Source organism: Podarcis liolepis (assembly GCF_965112155.1).
Source record: "Podarcis liolepis genome assembly, chromosome: 1".
NCBI lineage: Eukaryota > Metazoa > Chordata > Lepidosauria > Squamata > Lacertidae > Podarcis > Podarcis liolepis.
In genome coordinates, this window is record NC_139554.1 from 52,464,281 (window position 1) to 52,485,802 (window position 21,522).

At 43.0% G+C, this 21,522-nt stretch overlaps 1 protein-coding gene across 3 annotated transcripts in view; it reads right to left on the reverse strand.

Moving 5' to 3' along the window:
* Positions 1–21,522, reverse strand: part of TSPAN18 (tetraspanin 18) — a 176,980-nt gene that overhangs the window by 29,626 nt on the left and 125,832 nt on the right. For all 3 annotated transcript variants that reach the window (XM_083465664.1, XM_083465666.1, XM_083465665.1), the window contains 4 exons: positions 19,169–19,246; positions 7,093–7,185; positions 5,782–5,976; positions 2,371–2,445 (listed from right to left, as the gene is read on the reverse strand). In XM_083465664.1, coding sequence (XP_083321790.1) covers positions 2,371–2,445; positions 5,782–5,976; positions 7,093–7,155 — 333 coding nt within the window. In that variant the 5' untranslated portion in view covers positions 7,156–7,185; positions 19,169–19,246. The remainder of the gene's footprint in view (positions 1–2,370; positions 2,446–5,781; positions 5,977–7,092; positions 7,186–19,168; positions 19,247–21,522) is intronic.

Sequence of the window (21,522 nt, forward strand, 5' to 3'; positions counted from 1 at the left end):
CCTAAATCTGCATATGTTAAAAAAGCACCAAACTGATGGTAGAAAGCTTAGTAACAATGTTACTATGTGTCATTATTATTATTAGTAGCAATTATTTAGCCCTCACAAAGGGTGTTAAGAAAGCAATAAATTAGCAACAGGGAGCTGCAGAATTTGCAAAGTCCTTGAGAAAGAGATGGGCCAAAACTTGTATCTTGGAAGGAAAGAATCTAAGAGGCAGGGAGAGGTGATATGGGCAGAATAAAGGAACAGGAGAATGAGCTCATTGGTAACACTGTGAATCATACAGTTGATATCAGAAAGGCCAGAGAAAAATGAAGAGTGACTAGAATGGAAAGTTTAATACTCACACAGGCCTTTTTCCATCTGGCCTGGGAGGACTGGGTCTTGACTGACTCCAGCTACAAAAGCTGAGGTTGCTGCCCAGACTCTTAGGCTAGGGTGCTGTTTGGCAGAGGCTGCAGTTGTGGTTGGGGGTTATTGCTACTGATTTTTTTAATCTTTATTTTAGTCCTTGTGATTTATGTGGAAATGGTTTGGCTTAGTTGTGTATTTTTTAAAAAAATGTTTCATTTATTATGACTACTTTTGTTATGTTGTCGTTATGAATTTTTTTCATGTGGTAGGCAACCTTGAGCATGGTTTGAACTGCAGGTATGTATGTTTCTACATGGACAGGGAAAAATCTTACGTTTTCTTGTACCTCAAGTGAAAGGTATATGTTTCAGACACACCATTATTCAAGCTCCCACAGCGGTGAACCAAAATGCCCCTTGGAAGCTTACACTGCAGCTTACTACAGAACACAATGGGCTCTTGGGGCTAGCAATGTTTTTAAAAATCTGACCACCTACTTCCTTAAACATGGGGGAATTAAAAGCAAGCCCTGTGTTTATAGAGCATTGGGTTACACTATGCCAAAGTTTCTGTCCACAGGCTCCTTTGTGTCATTCTCATTCTCACCCTATTAGTGAATACTTTGTTTTTCTGCCATTCCCACAGGTTTATTTGCTAAATGTCTCTATCTTTAGCTCTTTTTTTAAAAAAACAAAAAACCCAAACACACAGAAATGAGGCTGCTGATTTGTGCCAGAAAACAGCCAAATAAATACAAAGCAAAATACAAAAGCAAAGCAAATTTTTTGCAGGAAATTGAATTTGCCAAATAGAACAATGGACAAAAGCAACTGAAGTCGCACCAGGACACACCAGCTAACTTAGGCTATGTAAGGTGTAAATGCGGGGTTCCTGTGTTCACAACTGCAACAAGAAAACAAGTGAAAGCAAAAAAAGGAGAAGTATCTCATGTTTGCCTATATTGCAAGTCAACACTTACAGTAGCGTTCCTAAGGAATTGGGTGTTCCTAGGAAGCTTTGGTCATTGCTCCAGGTCTCCCACCCCCAACCGAGGACCACCCCCCCCCAATGTAAAAGCAAAAAACCCAATCCCTTTGTTTAGGAATGTGTAGTTGTCTTTTTTTGTATTTTGTTTTGAATCACAGAGAATTGTAGGTAAATCTGCACTCCTGAACTTGTTTGCAGTTAGATTTTGCAATTCAGCTTTAGTAAGCAGAAGGTATGCACAAAAATATGGGTTTTATGGACAATAAACATACATATTTTATGAGGAAAATGCATTGAAAATGCATATAAGTAAAAAGCGTGTGTTTTACTTAAGAAATGCATACAAATGCATACATTTCAAATGTAGATTTTACTTGTGCATTCTTTTGAAAAACTCACACAAATAAAGATGGAATGGACTTGTGGTAGGGCATCAGCTTAGTCCATCCTCTAGACAAGAGGAAAATGGCAGCCTAAATATGATAGCAGTTTTATTAAAGGAATGTTTGGTCTATCTGAGCTGATTTAAAGCTCTGTTTTCAGTACAGGTGGTACTGGACAGATAAGCATTGCACTGCAGACTTGGAAAAGCATGCATGTGACAGATTCTTCATACTGGCCAAAATGAAATAACTTATGATGAATTTACTTCTTTCTATCCTGCTGTGCTATGTTCTTTTAACCTCTCAAACTGTTATTAATTTTGTCTCTGATCTATGAAACTAAAGCTAATTCAATTTTAATGAGGATGATTTTTTTAAAAGTATGAGCCTGCATAAGCTCCTTAACTCTGGAAACCTTTGGGGGGCATGTTATCTCCTCTACACATAAACCATCTACTTGACACAAGTTACTTTTGCTTGCATTCAACAGGTAACTGCATGATGTTCAGACCAGGAGTAATAATGGGAATATTGGTCCACTGCCATCCTAACAGATATCAACTCAGCAAGCTTATAACCTTCTAACTTGAAGTCCACCTGAACCAAAATCTGCAAGGCGCCATGCTGACATTGTAATACTTACATTTTCTCTAAAGATAAAAGCCAGGATTGCAGCTGAGAGTTCTGCCAGGAAGATTAGCAAAATAAACATGAAGAACTGAAAGAGAGAAAAAGAAAGGCAGACAAATCACTGTACATCTACAGCAAACAGCTGGGACAGAATCTCTCAAAATAATCAAAACGATAAATCAAACTGAGTGAGGAATTTGTCCTCGCCATGCAAAGGAAATCTGCAGCTACGCTGGAAGAAATCTGCCAAATCCATAGATCAACAAAACATCCAGGGACACGCCAGACTGCAAAACTGCAAGGCTTTACTTTACAAACCATTCTGCTGATCATATGGATTCACTGTTGATCATACCAACTCACTTAAAATCCTCCACTCTCTGGCCTCCCTGCCAAGGACTCCTTGCCCCCATCACTTTGACATAGATTTTCTGTCCCAGAGTCATTGGGCAAATTATTATTATTATTTATTTAATGTCTATATTGTCCTTCATCTGAGGATCACAGGGCGGTTTACAATATAAAAACACAAAAACACACAAAACATAACATAGTAATAAACAATAACAATAACCACACTCTCACATGGAGAAAAAGACCATCCACAGTTTCATTATCCAAAGGTATGGGAGAAGATTCTTTCTCAGCCTCATTTCCCCATCTGTATCTGCAAATAATACCATGACTTGCATACTGGAATGTTTTGAGGGTCAAACTAAACATGAAACTCATCACGTAGTCTGCCCTTGTCTAGCTGCTGGCTTGGGGAAACAGGACTCGGACTGTGGCCAGGGAGATGAGCGCATTAACCACCTGAATGAGATCCCCCTGGTGCCAGTTTGGTCCTCAGTAAAAATTAGATCAAGCAGTACTTAGTTCTCCTCCCCCTTTACCTTTGTTGCAATGTGGGTGGAGAAAGAGGAAGGGGCAGATTCGTAATACAAAGGAATTTCTTATGGGTACACCAAGTCTGATTTATACTCTTTTGTAGCCTTCCGAAATTCAAATATACACCACGGACCCCACTATTTTATCAAGCAGCAAGTGAAATGGCTTTAGGGGTATTTCACAGCAAGCTCATTTCTAAGTCTTCCAAGGAGTGTGCAGTGTTTTTTTGTGTTTTTTTTAAAACACAACCTTGCAAAGATCAACTGCTAGAACAACAGCTTTGGGGGCTGTGAAGCACAACACAGCCTGACGCTTGATGCAACATATCAGATTCAACTGCAACATTTCTTATAAAAATATAACATGAAAAATAATCTCTACGCAGAAAGAAGCTTGAGAACTTCCCTTGGGATGCATGTTTCTCTCTTGTCTCTTACCCATGCTGTACGCTTGCCTTGAGTTTACACTTGAGCTAAAAGCTTTAGGCATTCATTATGTATCACTGCAAAATCTCTCTCAGGAAGCCTCTGGCTCATCTATTTTTGAAAACTTCATATGAGGACTTGGATTTTGATCAGTCCATGAAAGTAACACTTCTCCCACAACCCCAGCTACAGTTAACAGCCACTTCATTTGAACTTCCTGAAGAAATATGAAAATTTCACCAGGCCAATATTTCCACAAGTCACACACTAAATCGCTTTGCATAGTCAATTCTTTCCCATCACTCCCTCTTTGGAAGAAACCTCCATTTGGGAAGCCCTTGTTCCTGGGGGGAAACTCTTACATAACTTTTTCCATCCCATTTTATACCGAATAAAATGACGTACCAAATGAAAAGTTTAGCCATTACGCACACCCTCAGGTATATAGGATAACAGGCAAATTGAAGGGTGGCTGGGTGGGGAACTAGGACAACAAAAATGTTGCAGCTTTCCACTTCAATCACAAGCTTCCTTTCATTATGTATGGCATCGCTATAATGTATATTATAATGAAACCCAAATCTACTTGAACCAGATGGTGTGCACACATGCGCACATCCACACCCTTAGGTTTTTCTTTCCACATGTACCCAAATATGATATGGCAAACATTGTGGGCTGCAGCCACACTAGAATTTTGTGCCTTAAGGACTTCTTAGAAACTAATTGATTACTTTTTTGGAGTTCACTTGCAGTTTGAAGAAGGCTGACAAAGGGGGACTTCATACTCTTGACTCTAGGGCTGACTAAATATTGCATGCTGATGGATATATGGGAAAAATGAGGGTGCAGATAAGGTATAAAGTTCTTATGGGAGCACTTGTGTATGCACGCTTGATGAAAATACAGGTGGTTTTATAGGGGTAAAATATAGAGAATTGGGCTATCAATGGTGATGTGTTATCAGAGATCATTGAATCGTACAATTGGAAGGCATTGGTCATCTAGTTCAACCCCCTGCAATGTAGGAATATACAGGAAGCCCGTATGGGACCTTGCCATAATCAGTCCCACGCTCTAACCAACTGGGCTAGATGTTATGCCCTTGAACAGAAGTGGCTGTGAAGCATGAGTGAGATGTCTTGTAACTGGTTGGCCACTGTGAAAAGAGACTGCCAGAACAGTCAGTCATTTGATCTGATCCAGCAGGGCTCTTTTTATGTCCTTTTGTCCTAAAGTACTTACAGGACCAGATGTAACAAGAAACTATGATTTCCCACTATATGAATGAGTTGCAGCAAAGTTTTATATCGTGTGCTTCTCATTGTCTCCTCTTTTGTAGCTGCAATGAGGAGATCAGATGTTTCTGCATCTACTCTTAAGCAAATCACAATTCCCTACTACATCTGTACTTTGAGAACTGTAGCTTGTTAGAAGCCTGAACCACCCTATAGCACTATTCATAGCTGCAGGCACAATTTTCCCCTCCCAAATAACATTCAATATTTGAGATTAAATGTTATTTATCAGGCTACAACTGGACTCTGGAGCCCATATTCATATCTACTCAACGGAAGTTCTGCAATGTTTATTTTTTACTAGAATCCTCAAAGCTGCTCATAACGATTAAAAATGCAATTGAAACATTTAAAACCCTACACTTAAAAACAAACCAAAAGTAAATAAAACAAACAAACAAAAATTAAGCACACTACAGATCTCTTTACCTTTTCCTGCTATTTTGTCACCTTCTTCAGAGTTTTAATTTGAAATGGCTTGCACACAAAGTTAACCTAAAAGATCTACCTATGTAGGCAGCAAAATGGCAACTAGCTCTCCATGCTCAAAATATCTGCATGTTCTTCTTGTTTATTTTCAAGTAGTTATGATTATTACTTATAAGTGATCGCAAAAAGCAATTCATTAGCGGTACAGCAGAACTTGCATGCAGATTAGGATGAAATGCCTTTAGTTGTCAACTGTGCAAAAACTGCAGTTTGCAAACAATTGGATTTGCAAAACAATCTGTACCGGTATTACCTAATCAGCTATCCATACCGCGCAGGCAGATACAAAAGAAAACCACATATGAAAGAGCCAAAAGTACTTACAAAGAGAAGGAGGCATTTGTTCTCGCGAATGGCTCCACAGCAGCCAAGGAACCCCAACAGGAAGAGCATTGCTCCCATCGCCAGCATGATGTATGCCCCCGTGAAGAGCAGAGGATTACTAGCCACTATCTCTCGGAATCCTGTGGGATCCACTATGACCCATATTCCAACTCCCAGTAGAGATGTACCACCCAGCTGCCAAAAAGGGAAATATTTCAGATAAAGACATTCAATTCCTTTCTAGATTCTCTCCAGTGAGTTCATCCCCAGCTAAGAGATCTAACCAACACAATAGCTGCATGACTAAGCTAGCTTTCTGCCATGCAAGCTTACTTTTTTCACAGTGTGCATTTCCTACAATTTCCCCCACCAACACACACACACACACACACACACACTTTTCATTATCTGGGCTATTTATAGCAAGGAAGCGCCCATTTTTTCTTTATAGCTCAGCTCTTCCTGTGTAGTTATTTCCTGTGTAGAATCCATGGAAGAAGCAATAGGACAACCTCAGGGACATCAGAGACATAGGCCCCATCTTTGCAAAGCTTTCATTCATTTTGAGATATAAAAAGGGGCTTGGCAGGGCTGCTAGATTGTCCCTTACCTGTATAATACATTCTTTATCCCATGTTATTAAATCTTACAAAATAAGCTTCCCCTGCCCGCCAAAATCATTCACCTGTACTATACAAACTGTACAGATACACAATATATTATTATTATTCTAGGTGCGTTTCCAGAGGTGCGTTCTTCAGCAAAAAACACAACCATCACAGGAAGCTGAACTTCAGCAATTTTCTTCGTAGCATGAAACTTTTGACACCATATTACACTGGCTTATTGTTACTATTGCTATGTTGACCATTCTAATAGTGCTAGTTAGTTTGGCTTAGAAATGATCAACAAAAGGGTTAGCATGCTCTTTATGCAACTTTATGGTTGCTGGAAGAAGAAGTTCTAAGACACAATGCAATTATATTCCATACTTTAATAAACTATACGGTGCCAATTTAACCAGTGATTGGATAAATGCTTGAAAATCTGGTCTTGAGATCTGTTCACAGGTCTTACTAATTGTTAGAAGAACAGTATCCATTCCCCTTATCAGTGATACCAAGCCATGGGGATGTTAAGTGTCCTGGCAGCTTATGATGAGAGGTGTTACATATGTTTCAGATGCTGTTATATATGAAACTGAAGGGCAATTCTGTATTGAAGAAAGTCTATCACAGTATAGCCAGCATTGACCTCGCAAGCAGAGATATGAAAGAGGTGGTATGTGACGGAAAATCCAAGGATACTTACAAATATGAAGAAATTGAAGACAAACATCAGATACTTCATGCAGCTCAAACAATCTCCTTCCATGGTTGTACAGGCTACACAATCCAATTAATCCTGCAAAACACCAACAGCCCTTTAGCACTCCCTTCACTCGTCGATGTAGCCTTTCTGGTATCTTTCTTTCAAGCCCCTGTGGAATTCATTACACAGCAAGTACAAATTTCATATCTCAATGAGGTAGGATAACATAGGTTAATAGGCAGTAATGATCACCTCCAACTGCCATCCCATTTTCTCCCTCGTGCGTCAGGACTTGGAATGAAAGGTTAATGAGAAAAGGCTAAATGACTCACCATCTTGTTCCAAAGTTAAAAACCGAAGATTCATTATTTCATGAATTATAAAGCTCTCCAGCAATCTCTAAGCACTATGCAAAGCTGCATATGTGTAGTGAAACAAATCAGAATTGTATAGAAGAGTTAGGCTAACTTTGTCCTGACAGATGGGACACTATTCCAGTATCCTCCTTAAGTTCTCTTTGCTGAAATGTTGCTGGTTCAGTTTTTGGTTCAGTCTTAGGCGCAGAACAGCAAAGAAGGAGCAATGACTAAGCTCAGTAAATGGCTTTCTGTCATGCTTCTATCCCTGATTATCACCTTAAGTTTAGCATAATGTATACATGCTTTACACCCAAATACTGTGCAGGGAATGAAAACAGATTAGGATATATCTGAGGAACAACAGTAAAATTTGGAAGGTCTGGCAAGGAATAGTCAAGCATACAAGCTCACACAGATGCTACCCTGTGACCTGCAAACTAACCTCTCTCTCCTATTCTGATATAGTTAATTGGTTGAGGAGAAAGTTCAATCTTTAGTTAGTACTGGCAGCCTCATACTTGGCGTTGTTCGGGAATTCTAAGAAACTTTTTTTTTTCTTTTTGCATTTGAAAGGTTCAGTTTGCCACCTTGATTCAAAATGGCATCCAATTTTATCCAAACACTTACTCATTGATCTCAGGAACCATCATGCAAAATTTGCTTATGATACCTTAAGAGTCGTCCAAATGCATAGCCAATGGACAAATTTCCAAAATATAATAATAATAATAATAATAATAATAATAATAATAATATCCCACCCTCCCCAGCCGAAGCCGGGCTCAGGGCGGCTAACAACAATAAAACAGTACAACACAACACTCTAAAATCATTCATTATAAAATTAATTCAAATCAAACCACTGGCAACGATTGGGCCACAGCTCCGCAAAGATTGCCGAAGGAGGGAGTCAGGCTGTGCCCTGACCAAAGGCCTGGTGGAACAGCTCTGTCTTGCAGGCCCTGCGGAAAGATGTCAAGTCCCGCAGGGCCCTAGTCTCTTGTGACAGAGTGTTCCACCAGATCGGGGCCACAGCCAAAAAAGCCCTGGCTCTAGTTGAGGCCAGCCTAACCTCTCTGTGGCCTGGGACCTTCAAGATGTTTTTATTTGAAGACCATAAGTTTCTCTGTGGGACATACCAGGAGAGGCGGTCCCGTAGGTACGAGGGTCCTAGGCCGTATAGGGCTTTAAAGGTTAAAACCAGCACCTTAAACCTGATCCTGTACTCCACCGGGAGCCAGTGCAGCTGGTATAGCACCGGGTGAATGTGATCTCGCAGCGAGGACCCCGTAAGGAGTCTTGCTGCAGCATTCTGCACCCGCTGGAGTTTCTGGGTCAGTCTCAAGGGCAGCCCCACGTAGAGTGAGTTACAATAATCCAGTCTGGAGGTGACCGTCACGTGGATCACAGTGGCTAGGTCAGAGCAAGAGAGGTGAGGAGCCAACTGCTTAGCTTGGCGGAGATGAAAAAAAGTCGCCTTTGTTATAGCTGTAATCTGCGCCTCCATGGAAAGGGAGGTGTTGAAGATTACACCCAAGCTCTTAACTGACGGTGCTGGCACTAATTGCGCCCCCGCAAGAGATGGGAGTTGCCCCCCCAATCCCATATTGTCCCGTCCCAGCCACAGGACCTCTGTCTTTGAAGGATTTAGCTTCAACCAGCTCCCACGTAACCATCCAGCCACAGCTTCCAAACATCTGGTCAGTGTGTCTGGGGCCGAGTCAGGATGGCCATCCATCAGCAGATAGAGTTGGGTGTCATCAGCATACTGATGGCAACCCAGCCCCAAACTCCGGACAAGCTGGGCGAGGGGGCGCATAAAGATGTTGAAAAGCATCGGGGAGAGTATTGCACCCTGAGGTACTCCACACACCAAGGAGTGGCGCGATGACAAATTCCCCCCAAGCGCCACCCTCTGTCCCCGACAAGAGAGAAACGAGCGCAGCCACTGAAGGACTGTGCCCTGGATCCCCACGTCGGCAAGGCGGTGGTCCAGGAGTTTGTGATCGACCATGTCGAAAGCTGCTGACAGATTTAGAAGAATCAGCAGCCCCGACCCGCCTTGATCCAGCTGTCTATGAAGTTCATCTGTTAGGGCAACCAGAGCCGTCTCGGTCCCATGACCAGCACGGAAGCCGGACTGGAATGGATCCAGAGCCAATGTTTCATCCAGAAACCCACCAAGCTGTTCAGCAACCGCTCTCTCAATCACCTTACCCAGGAACGGAAGATTCAAAACCAGGCGGTAATTGGTTAGATCTAAGGGATCTAATGATGTTTTCTTTAAGAGTGGGCGCACCACTGCCTCCTTCAGTTCCCCTGGGAATGTCCCTGTACCAAGGGACAAATTGATGATATCCCCTAGGGGGATATAATAATAATAATAATAATAAATTTTATTTATATCCCGCCCTCCCCAGCCGAAGCCGGGCTCAGGGCGGCTAACAACAATAAAACAGTATAAAAGTATAACATAAACAACACTCTAAAATCATTCATTGTAAAATTAATTAATTCAGGCCACTGGCAACCATTGGGCCAGAGCTCCGCGAAGATTGCCGAAGGAGGGAGTCAGGCTGTGCCCTGGCCAAAGGCCTGGCGGAACAACTCTGTCTTGCAGGCCCTGCGGAAAGATGTCAAGTCCCGCAGGGCCCTGGTCTCTTGTGACAGAGTGTTCCACCAGATCGGAGCCACAGCCGAAAAGGCCCTGGCTCTAGTTGAGGCCAGCCTAACTTCTCTGTGGCCTGGGACCTTCAAGATGTTTTTATTTGAAGACCGTAAGTTTCTCTGTGGGGCATACCAGGAGAGGCGGTCCCGTAGGTACGAGGGTCCTAGGCCGTATAGGGCTTTAAAGGTTAAAACCAGCACCTTAAATCTGATCCTGTACTCCACCGGGAGCCAGTGCAGCTGGTGTAGCACCGGATGAATGTGATCTCGCAGCGAAGACCCCATAAGGAGTCTCGCCGCGGCATTCTGCACCCGCTGGAGTTTCTGGGTCAGTCTCAAGGGCAGCCCCACGTAGAGCGAGTTACAATAATCCAATCTGGAGGTGACCGTCGCGTGGATCACAGTGGCTAGGTCAGGGCGAGAGAGGTAAGGAGCCAACTGCTTAGCTTGGCGGAGATGGAAAAATGCCGCCTTTGTTATAGCTGCAATCTGCGCCTCCATGGAAAGGGAGGCGTCGAAGATTACACCCAAACTCTTAACAGACGGTGCTGGCACTAATTGCGCCCCCGCAAGAGATGGGAGTTGCCCCCCCAATCCCATATCGCCCCGCCCTAGCCACAGGACCTCTGTCTTCGAAGGATTTAGCTTCAACCGGCTCCCACGTAACCATCCAGCCACAGCTTCCAAACATCTGGTCAGTGTGTCTGGGGCCGAGTCAGGATGGCCATCCATCAACAGATAGAGTTGGGTGTCATCGGCATACTGATGGCAACCCAGTCCCAAACTCCGAACAAGCTGGGCGAGGGGGCGCATAAAGATGTTGAAAAGCATCGGGGAGAGTATCGCACCCTGAGGTACTCCACACACCAAGGAGTGGCGCGATGACAATTCCCCCCCAAGCGCCACCCTCTGTCCCCGACCAGAGAGAAACGAGCGCAGCCATTGAAGGACTGTGCCCTGGATCCCCACGTCGGCAAGGCGGTGGTCCAGAAGTTCGTGATCGACCATGTCGAAAGCTGCTGATAGATCTAGAAGAATCAGCAGCCCCGACCCGCCTCGATCCAGCTGTCTACGAAGATCATCTGTTAGGGCGACCAGAGCCGTCTCGGTCCCATGACCAGTGCGGAAGCCGGACTGGAATGGATCCAAAGCCGATGTTTCATCCAGAAACCCACCAAGCTGTTCGGCAACCGCTCTCTCAATCACCTTACCCAGGAACGGAAGATTCGAAACCGGGCGGTAATTGGATAGATCTAAAGGATCTAATGATGTTTTCTTTAAGAGCGGGCGCACCACTGCCTCCTTCAGTTCCCCTGGGAATGTCCCCGTGCCAAGGGACAAATTGATGATATCCCCCAGGAGGGCCCGCACCTCGTCTGGACACGCTCTAATCAGCCAAGACGGGCACGGGTCGAGAGGACAGGTGGTGGGCTTTCCAGCTCGGAGGAGTCTGTCCACATCGGCTGGGGATATCCGGTCGAAGTGGTCCAATACTGGACCCGAGGACAGTCGAGGGGCCTCCAGTTCCTTTATTGTATCCAAATTGGCAGGGAGGTCATGGCGGAGCAACAAGACCTTCTCCGCAAAAAAGCTCGCAAATGCCTCACAGCTAAGTGTCAAATTGTTATTTAAATTTGGCTGTCCCACAAGGGACGTTAAAGACCTGATTATACTAAATAATTGCGCTGGGCGAGAGCTAGCGGATGCAATGGAGGCCGAGAAGTATGACTTCTTAGCAGCCTTCACCGCCATCTCGTAGGTTTTCATAAAAGCCCTATAAGATGTTCTTGAGGCTCCGTCACGGGCACCCCGCCATACTCGCTCTAGCCGTCTGAGGTCCCGCTTCATTTTCCGGAGCTCCTCGGTAAACCAGGGAGCCCGGTTTTTGCGGGGTCGCAGAAGGCGCTTAGGTGCGATCTCATCGATGGCTGCCAGGAGCTGGATATTCCAGCCCTCAACAAGCTCAGTCAATGAGTCGCCAGGGGGAGCAAGGTCCCGCAAGGCCTGACGGAATCTATCAGGGTCCATCAGCCTCCGCGGGCGAGCCCAAATTGGCTTGCCACCTAAGCAGGGTGGGGGCAGAAAGTCAATCCTGGCTTTCAGAGCGTAGTGATCAGACCATGGCACCTTCATCGAAGGAGACATGATCACATCTATACCTACGCCAAAGATCAAATCCAGCGTGTGGCCTGCTTGATGCGTGGGGCCCGAAACAAACTGGGAGAGCCCTAGTGTCGCCATGGAAGACACCAGGTCCAGAGCCTGTGAGGAGGGAGTGGCATCAGCATGGATGTTGAAGTCCCCCAGTACCAATAGGTTAGGGAACTCCAAGGCCCAGCCGGCCACCGCCTCCAATAGGCCTGACAGGGTGGCTGCTGGTGCGCTAGGTGGCCGGTACACCAGCCAGACAGCCAAGCTCTCCTCGGAGCCCCACACTAGGCCAACACATTCAATGCCGGGGATCGATGGCGATGGTAGAGCCCTGAAAGGACAATCTTCCCGGATTAATAATGCCACCCCTCCCCCCCGGCCCACAGTCCGCGACTGGTGGAGGACGGAGAAACCCGGGGGCGCCATCTCTCGTAAGGTAACTGTTGCCCCTTCGCGCACCCAGGTCTCCGTCACACAAGCAGATCATAATGCAACATTCTACGGTGTTATGAGAGAAGTGTGTAGATTTGTTTACATGAACAAATGCTGAGAAACTACCACATGTTCTTCCTCTGGCACCTAAAATCAGTCTCTGCCAACTTACAAAACACCTAGGAAGGAATAGTGCCCACCTAAAGAACGACAATCGAAAACCTGATTTTAATAGAAAGCTTCCTGCTCACTCCAAGCAAAAAGGCACGTTAGAGTGTAACTTCCCATTTACATTCCTTGGGATGACCAATACTGGGGGGAAATTGATAACCTAAAAATTTATACCCCTGGGCTAGGGGTGGAAATCCTTGCATATGTATTAGTTCAATGTACATGGAACCATTTAAAACAGCTACGGATGCAAGGAAATATTTGCCAGATTTATACCTAACAGCCATTTTCCAAAGTGTCAAAGAATGTAATAAATTCTAACTTACAACCCTGTAAGATAAACTAGTGCTGTATTCCCATATTACAGATGGCAGGGGAGATGGTAAGCTTGCCTAAGGCCAGCTAATGAACAGGCAATTGAATTGACATTTGAACAAAGGACTCCCAAGTTCTAACTAATAATTCTGATTCTTAACCACCACAGCACAGCAGCTTTCTGAGAGCAGCATGATAGCATCAGCAGCAGATGATGCGGGGCTTTTTAAAACATTGTTTTATTTAAAAAGCAATTCTTTAAGACCTAAAGTGTTGTGAAATATTCCAAATGTGCAAGACCAGAAAAGTCTAGAAAGCCTGCAAATTGGAATGTAACACAATTTGATTCCATCACACTGGTGCTATGTGATCTGCACTGGTTGTCAATTAGTTTCCTGGCTCAAGTCAAGGCGCTGGTGTTAACCTTTAACACAACTTACTGGCTTGGCACCAGGGTACCCTAATGACTTTCTTTTTCTGTATGTTCCTCTCTGCATGCTCCATCCATTATCTGAGGCCCTGCTGGGACTAGGGCTTTTTCTGTTATGGTACCCACCCTATCAAATACCTTGTTAAGTGAAGTGAGTGAGGTGGTTCATAAAGATGTGGCTCTTTAAAAGGCTCTTTGGATGACTATTATTTTTGCTAGCTTAGCTTTGCATTTATTTTTATTGCTGTTTGGTACCATTCTATGTTCTTAGTTCTATTTTGATTTTGTGAGTGGGCTTAATTTGGGGAGTGTTCTGCTGTATACTGTTTTCCTTCTGATTTGTTAGCCATTCTTACTTTCTATGGAAAATTAGGTGGGATAGAACGGTACTCTAAAGCACACATTTGCAACTAGGGAAACTCTTTTTCATGTGCTCATTCTATGTGAAATGAGAACCTCTACAGCAAGAAGAGGGGTTTTTACTGCAGTTATCCCAAGATAATTGATAAGACACCCAAATAAGGTTCAAATCTTCACAATTCTTGTTGTTGTTTTTTAAAAAACCAAAGCTTGTCCCTTCCATGTGGTTTTGTAGTGTTCCTCATCTTCAGCATTATGTCTTTTTTGTTAAGAGGTTGTTATTTAAAGCTGTTGTTGTTTAGTCATTTTGTCGTATCCGACTCTTCGTGACCCCATGGATCAGAGCACGCCAGGCACTCCTGTCTTCCACTGCCTCCCGCAGTTTGGTCAGACTCATGTTTGTAGCTTCGAGAACACTGTCCAACCATCTGGTCCTCTGTCATCCCCTTCTCCTTGTGCCCTCCATCTTTCCCAGCATCAGGGTCTTTTCCAGGGAGTCTTCTCTTTTCATGAGGTGGCCAAATTATTGGAGCCTCAGCTTCACAATCTGTCCTTCCAGTGAGCACTCAGGGCTGATTTCCTTAAGAATGGATAGGTTTGATCTTCTTGCAGTCCATGGGACTCTCAAGAGTCTCCTCCAGCACCATAATTCAAAAGCATCAATTCTTCGGCGATCAGCCTTCTTGATGGTCCAGCTCTCACTTCCATACATCACTACTGGGAAAACCATGGCTTTAACTATACGGACCTTTGTTGGCAAGGTGGTGTCTCTGCTTTTTAAGATGCTGTCTAGGTTTGCCATCGCCTTTCTCCCAAGGAGCAGGCGTCTTTTAATTTTGTGACTGCTGTCACCATCTGCAGTGATCATGGAGCCCAAGAAAGTAAAATCTCTTATTTAAAGCTACTTTTTGCTTTTGTTTTGTTGGAAGATTTGGAAATATGGGAGATCAATTTATAAACAAAACAAAAAACAAGTGTCCATTGGGCTTGGTAAAGTGTGCCCAAATCTGGAAAAGTGGCTCTTGGGCACTCCAGCTCTTTGTAACTCCAAAATTTTGCATGCTGTGATAGAAAAATACATCCAATCCTGCTAAAAGCAAATAAACAAATTGTCTAAGGGGTTGCAGAGAATTTTTCACAGGCTGAGTGATAAATCCTTTCCTTTCACTCTCGTTATTTTTCCTAATCCAAAGAATTTGGAGCTGCTGTATATCAGTACTACAGCTCTTCCCAGTGTGACCATGGTAACTGATCTGCTTTAGTTATGCTTCTTGATGAAGCCTTTGGCAGGCAGAAGTGCTCACTGCATGGGAAGAAGCACAGTGGTGGGTAGGTGGAGGAAGCCGCAGGTAAACAGTTACAGCTCCACAGAGTATTCTGTTTGATGCACAGCATCTAGCTAGTTTGAAAATTAGACTTGACCCTTGTGTGTTTGTGTGCATGCATTGGGGGTTGGGGGGGGGGTAAGAAACAGAGCAGGGAGAGACCAGGGATTTTGGAAGCAGACAGGTGAACACAGCACCACAGCTGCTCACAAACACAAACACCCTTTTCCCATTCCAGAAAGAATATGTCTTTGCTGGGAAGAAAGTGGCAGGGAGCCACGAATTGTGTTGGTCTCTGCATGCTGTAGGGGAAAAGACAGTGATACTTCTTTGCTACACTAGAGAATTTTTTTACTACATGCATTACGGAAATCCACCTCGACTGCATGTGGAAAAACAACAAAGGTTTTTTTTTTATGGAGAGCAAACTATTCCTTGTGTGTGAAGGCTTCAGGGGCAAGGAAGAGGAATGGAGACAGATGCTGCTGTATGTCTCCACTCTCACAAGCCTCAAGAGCATCCTTTGTGACTCCCAATAGAATGGGTCATCATTATAGACTTGGAGGAACAGAAGCTTTAATAAAGTGTTGAGAGAATGAAGCCGGAAGTATTTTCAAGAACCATGGGGAGAGGGGGAAAGTGAGAGAACGCTGACGTTTAGGAATGCACTGTTAAAGCCAACAGACTGAAGAGGCACCCACTACAACACTGTGAAGAGACATTCCTCATTTCCAATGTTCAGGATTGAGAGCCTCTTACAAGATCATGCATTCTGCAACATGCTTTGATTCATCAAAAACAAAAAAACCCATTGTAGCTTTTTAATTAATATGTACATATGTTTAGATTTAATTAAACTAATAATTAATTGATTAATTCTTTAATAAGGCAGCCCCATCAAAATTGCTTTACCTCAGATGATACTGGATTATATTTCCCATCATCCCCAACTATTGGCCATGCTGACTGGGGCTGATGGGAACTGTGGTTCAACAACATCTGGGGAACCAAGGTTGGGTAAAGGCTGTTTTGAATAATGTATACAGAAACAGCAGTGAATGTGGTTGTCCAAGCAATAGCTGTTAAGCAGTTTTGCCACCTAGAATCCCACAAGCAGGGCTTGAAACCAATAGTCTTCTCCTGCTGTTGTTTCACAGCACAATCTAGTATTCAGAGGCATGCCAGTAGCCATTCATAACATCTTCCATGAATTTGTTAAATCCTCTCTAAAGCCATCCAAGTTTGTGATTTCTGTTGATGCCAATAAAATCTTTGTTGTTGTTATTATTATTTTAACCTAAAGTCAATTTGAAATCAAACGTAATCTTTATAGAACAACCTAATATGAAATGTTGGGGAGATGGAGAGCTTAGTTTGAAGCAGAACATCGTTACTGTAGGCATGAAGGAAAGCTGGTGGAAAGAAGAAAACCAAAGGGATATGGCTCTTTCTGACTGTATCTGATAAAGTGGGTTTTAGACCAATGCTTATTATGCCACAATAAGTAGAATTTAAGTTGCCACAAAACTCTTTTGTTGTTTTTGCTGCAGCAGATTAAATATTTCCCAGAGGTGGAACTGTGTTACTCAGACTTGTGAGGACCACTGAGATTCACTAAACCAGGAAGTTGCCTAAGGCATCCAAACTGTTTGCTGACAGAGCTATGACAGGTGGATGTTTTCCAGTTTGCCTAAAGCATCAGGCCCCCAAGAGCTGGTGCTGCTTTTTGGCTCTCAGTAAGCTGCCACAGGAGGGTCTCAGATCCACCTGGCTTTACACAGGGAACAGTTCTGCCAAGTAAGATAGCAGCCAAACCTTACACTGCTATGAAATAAAAGGTAAAAATGGTCTACTGTATTTCCCCCTCATTAAACAACGATGGTATTTTGAGAAGGTTCAGTAAGCAACAGCGACACAAAGGTCCTGTAGATTTACCAAAGCAGACATAGGAAGTCCTCTCCATGACAAGATGCCAAAATAATGTATACATGTTTCAAGGGATAAGTATTGAGGTTTTCATATTTGTGCAAACCGACAGTGTGCAATGTGTACTCCTTTCTCTCTCCTTTACCCACACCCAGGCCCCTCTTAACTTTTCAAATCAGTTATTAAATCCCTGAGTTAACTGCTATAAAGCTATGTCATCAATATACTTTACATAGATTGATTCGAGCTAATTAGGGAGAGCATAAATGGTAAAATTGATATTCATAGTTCAGGTCCAGCTAGTCTAGTTGCTGGACCTGAACTATGGTAATGTTTCTCACCACATGACCAGGCTCAGGTGATCTCTACACCACCACTCCTTTGCCTAGGCAAAGCAAAACAGGTCTTTGCTTTAGCCCCCCCCAAAAAAAACACCCCTGAGGATCTATTATGTTTTCTGTACCTGTAGCTGGACACTAATGAAAGTTGTTTTTTTCAGTAGAAAATAACTGAAGACTATGGCTTGATGTAACAATGGTCATTTGAATTAGACTGATTTTACACCAATTGAAGTGGGATCAAAGCATGCTTTCTTGTCCTTCCCAAAGTCAGGCAGTTAATTAGGTCTTCAGGGAGACGGATGGAGGCAATTCACACATATTTTATTTGCAGAAGCATCCTGCAAACATAATCCCCAGATGTAATCAATTTCAACCCACTTGCACCCTACCCTATTCCCATGATTTTAACTAGGCCTCTGTGGTTGTGCTTATGACATGTCATGAATGCAATACTCCAAATATTTTCTCCACTGAAGTTTAAACTTTTTGGAGAAATTGGATATTGATGGGCCAGATACTGCCTTGAGCTCACACTGCACTAGGTGTAGGAGAAAGGGTCCCAGAAAGCAGTTTTGATCTCTGCGTCCACACTACCCAGAGCTGCTACTGAATATAAAGACCAATTTAGATATTGTTCACCCCAACTCCATGCAAGATGTTATGACTTCTATTCTGCAGAAATATACAGCAGGGGGAAAATGAAGAGGCTCCCTCTTTCAACACAGGAGCGTGACATTCCTATGAAGACTATGCAAATGCATCACAAGGTACGATGGAAAACATTTTCCTTCTTTATCATTACAGTGGTGCCTCGCAAGACGAAATTAATCCGTTCCGCGAGTCTCTTCGTCTTGCGGTTTTTTCGTCTTGCGAAGCACGGCTATTAGCGGCTTAGCGGCTATTAGCGGCTTAGCGGCTATTAGCGACTTAGCAGCTATTAATGGCTTAGCGGCTTTAAGAAAAAGGAAACAAACTCGCAAGAACTCGCAAGACGTTTCGTCTAGCGAAGCAAGCCCACAGGGAAATTCGTCTTGCGGAACGACTCAAAAAACGGAAAACTCTTTCGTCTAGCGAGTTTTTCGTCTTGCGAGGCATTCGTCTTGCGGGGCACCACTGTATATCCGTTAGGTTAAAGTGGGTCTTAGGAGACATAACATGATAAAAAAAAGTCTGATCATTTGATACAGCAGGAAATTGTATTTCATCTACTTCACAGCAATGGTCTATGGTACAACATTAAGAAGGTATTGCTTCATGATTAAAGTCAAGTTTGTCAGATAGATGTGTGTTAGAATCATGAGACCTTCACCATTTCTCAGGCTGCTAATTCTGATGGCCCTTTGAGACTAACATTCTTGTTTGAACAAAATTAACAAATTCCACATGAGGGGGGGGGACACAGGACTTTCTAACCCACCACTGGATAACATGTTGATGACAGCAAAATGCTTGGAAAGCAACACATCTGTACACTGTTTTCCTCATAATGCTCCTGTAGGAATTATGGCTTTTGTGGGGATACTTGCTTAACGGGAAACAGTTCGCTTACTGTTAGGGGAGGAAATAAGAAAATACTCTTTGACAATTCAAAACTCTCACCTATTCAGCTCTTGGAATGCTTCTTTTGACCTTTAATGTTTTATATGTCCCATGTATATTTTATTGGCCAAGCTTGTCCTATAAGAAAGAAATATTCAATTAATGCACAAGTCAATAAAACACAATCACATTAAATAAACCATTTATTAAAACACACCACCCTGATGAATACACTTAGTCTAATTGCATGCTTAATTTGGTGTACATTAGCACTAATGAAAAGCTTTTAGCACCCACTGAAGCATCCTATTCCTCATAACCCGGCTCATCAACCTTTGGGTTGGTTCACGTTCCTTCTGACATACATCCCAAGCCACATTTTGACATTTCGCAAGAACCTACCCATTTACTCGGAAATTGAAAGAGACATAAATAGCTTTACAAATACAAGTTGTAGTCTACCAGGAATTTGTGCTATGAACACACTATTAAAATGCTTGAGAACTTCATGTATCTGAAATGGGCTGTGCCAATAAATTGTAAAACATGCTAAATATTAGAAACTCTACATGTAGCAAACACTATAAAACAAGCACAATTCACCAGAAATGAATGGAAGCTATACAAGAATAGAGAAGCATATAATCATGCATGTTTTATAATAATTACATTTTCACTTTCGTTTGTCTCATCTAACCGACTATACTTACTGTAGTTTTCAACTAAATTTGCAAAACGTAAATTACTTAGGCATTGCTTGGAGTGGTTCCATTAATGACATAATCATAAAACTAATCATATACCAATTATTATTAATTTACCTTTTTACTATGTGATTGTTCTAAATCTGCACTGCTTGACTGCAAACAATCTATTAAGACAATTTGTGATCCTATCTCATTATGTCTGAAAACATCCACGTTTTTCTGTCCTAGATGCTTTATAAGCTTAAAACTATCTGGAAACCATGATTGAGTCCTATATCAGCATCTGAAAGGTTGATCTGTAGGATGGGGTGCAGGGAGGGGTAACAGAGACTGAATATTTGATGTTTGGATAAAAGCAATCACAGTTCCTATGTGTCCACACTCCCTCCTTTCAAGAACACTGGCTGTGTTGGCTTGTTTTAGGTTGAATTAATTTCTTAAAATGCATTTTTGATGCTTCGTGAATAACAGTTGATGTCAAAAGTCACTTCTCTGCCCGTTTTATTCTTTTCTATAAAGCCGCATACCTATCTATAGCACAAAAATGTCGCTTCCCTCAATCCAGAATCATTCATACTCAATCCTCAACATGCTGCTTTCAATATAGACTGGTTTTAAATCCTGCTGCCCACCAATTTGGGTGTAGTTAAACTCTCCCCTTGATTACGTTTCCACACCTTTTCCTCCTTGCACATGCCCCCAACAAACGAAGAAGTGTGATTGTGATCTCGGTATATGCCCACCAACATTATTTGTGTGGATACAACCCGGCCACCTCCCTCATTGCCAGAACCACCTACATCTCTTTTCCTCCAATTTCAAATGGACACAGTATGGTGTACAGTGGTACCTCTGGATGCGAACAGGATCCGTTCCAGAGCCCTGTTCACATCCTGAGTAGAGTGTAACCCGCGACTGCGGGTCACGATTCGCCACTACTGCGCATGCGCGTGTTGTCATTTTGAGCGTCTGCGCATGTGGCGAAACCCAGAAGTAACGCGCTCCGTTAATTCCAGGTCGCCGCGGAGTGTAACCTGAAAACGCTCAACCTGAAGCACATTTATCCTGAGGTATGACTGTACTGTATTGCAGAATGAACCTTCAAAGAGCTTTCCTTTATGGAAGTTTCTCAAGTATCACTTTTCAGAGGCAAAAAAATACAACAGGTGTAGAAAAAGTAGTACTCAAGTCTCCATGGATTCCAGAATAAAATATTCTGCATACACAGACCCAGTGTTAAGAAAAATGGCAACAAAACAGCCAACGTGAAGTATATTGTAAAATGCTTCTCTAAAAAGACACTAACTTTAACAACAACCCTAGAAGGAGAATATTTCCTATTCAAGGGGTAAATGCAGACTGCACAAGCTATTTATGATATAGCATTGAAGGAAGTCATGCAGATAAAATAGAAAAACAAACCCATCCTGACTTTGGTCTTCTACAACTCCCATCAGCTGTAGTAGGGCTTGTTGAGGATTGCTAGGGCTTGTTAATGGCTTCAAGTTACAAGAAAGGAGATTCCAACTGAACAACAGGAAGAACTTTGTGATGGTAAGAGCTGTTCGACAGTGGAACACTCCCACCAGAGGCCGTCTGTCATGGATGCTTTAGTTGAGATTACTGCAGGGGGTTGGACTAGGTGACCCTTGGGATCCCTTCCAATTCTATGATTCTAAGGAGATATTCTCAGTAAAGGAGTGGCCC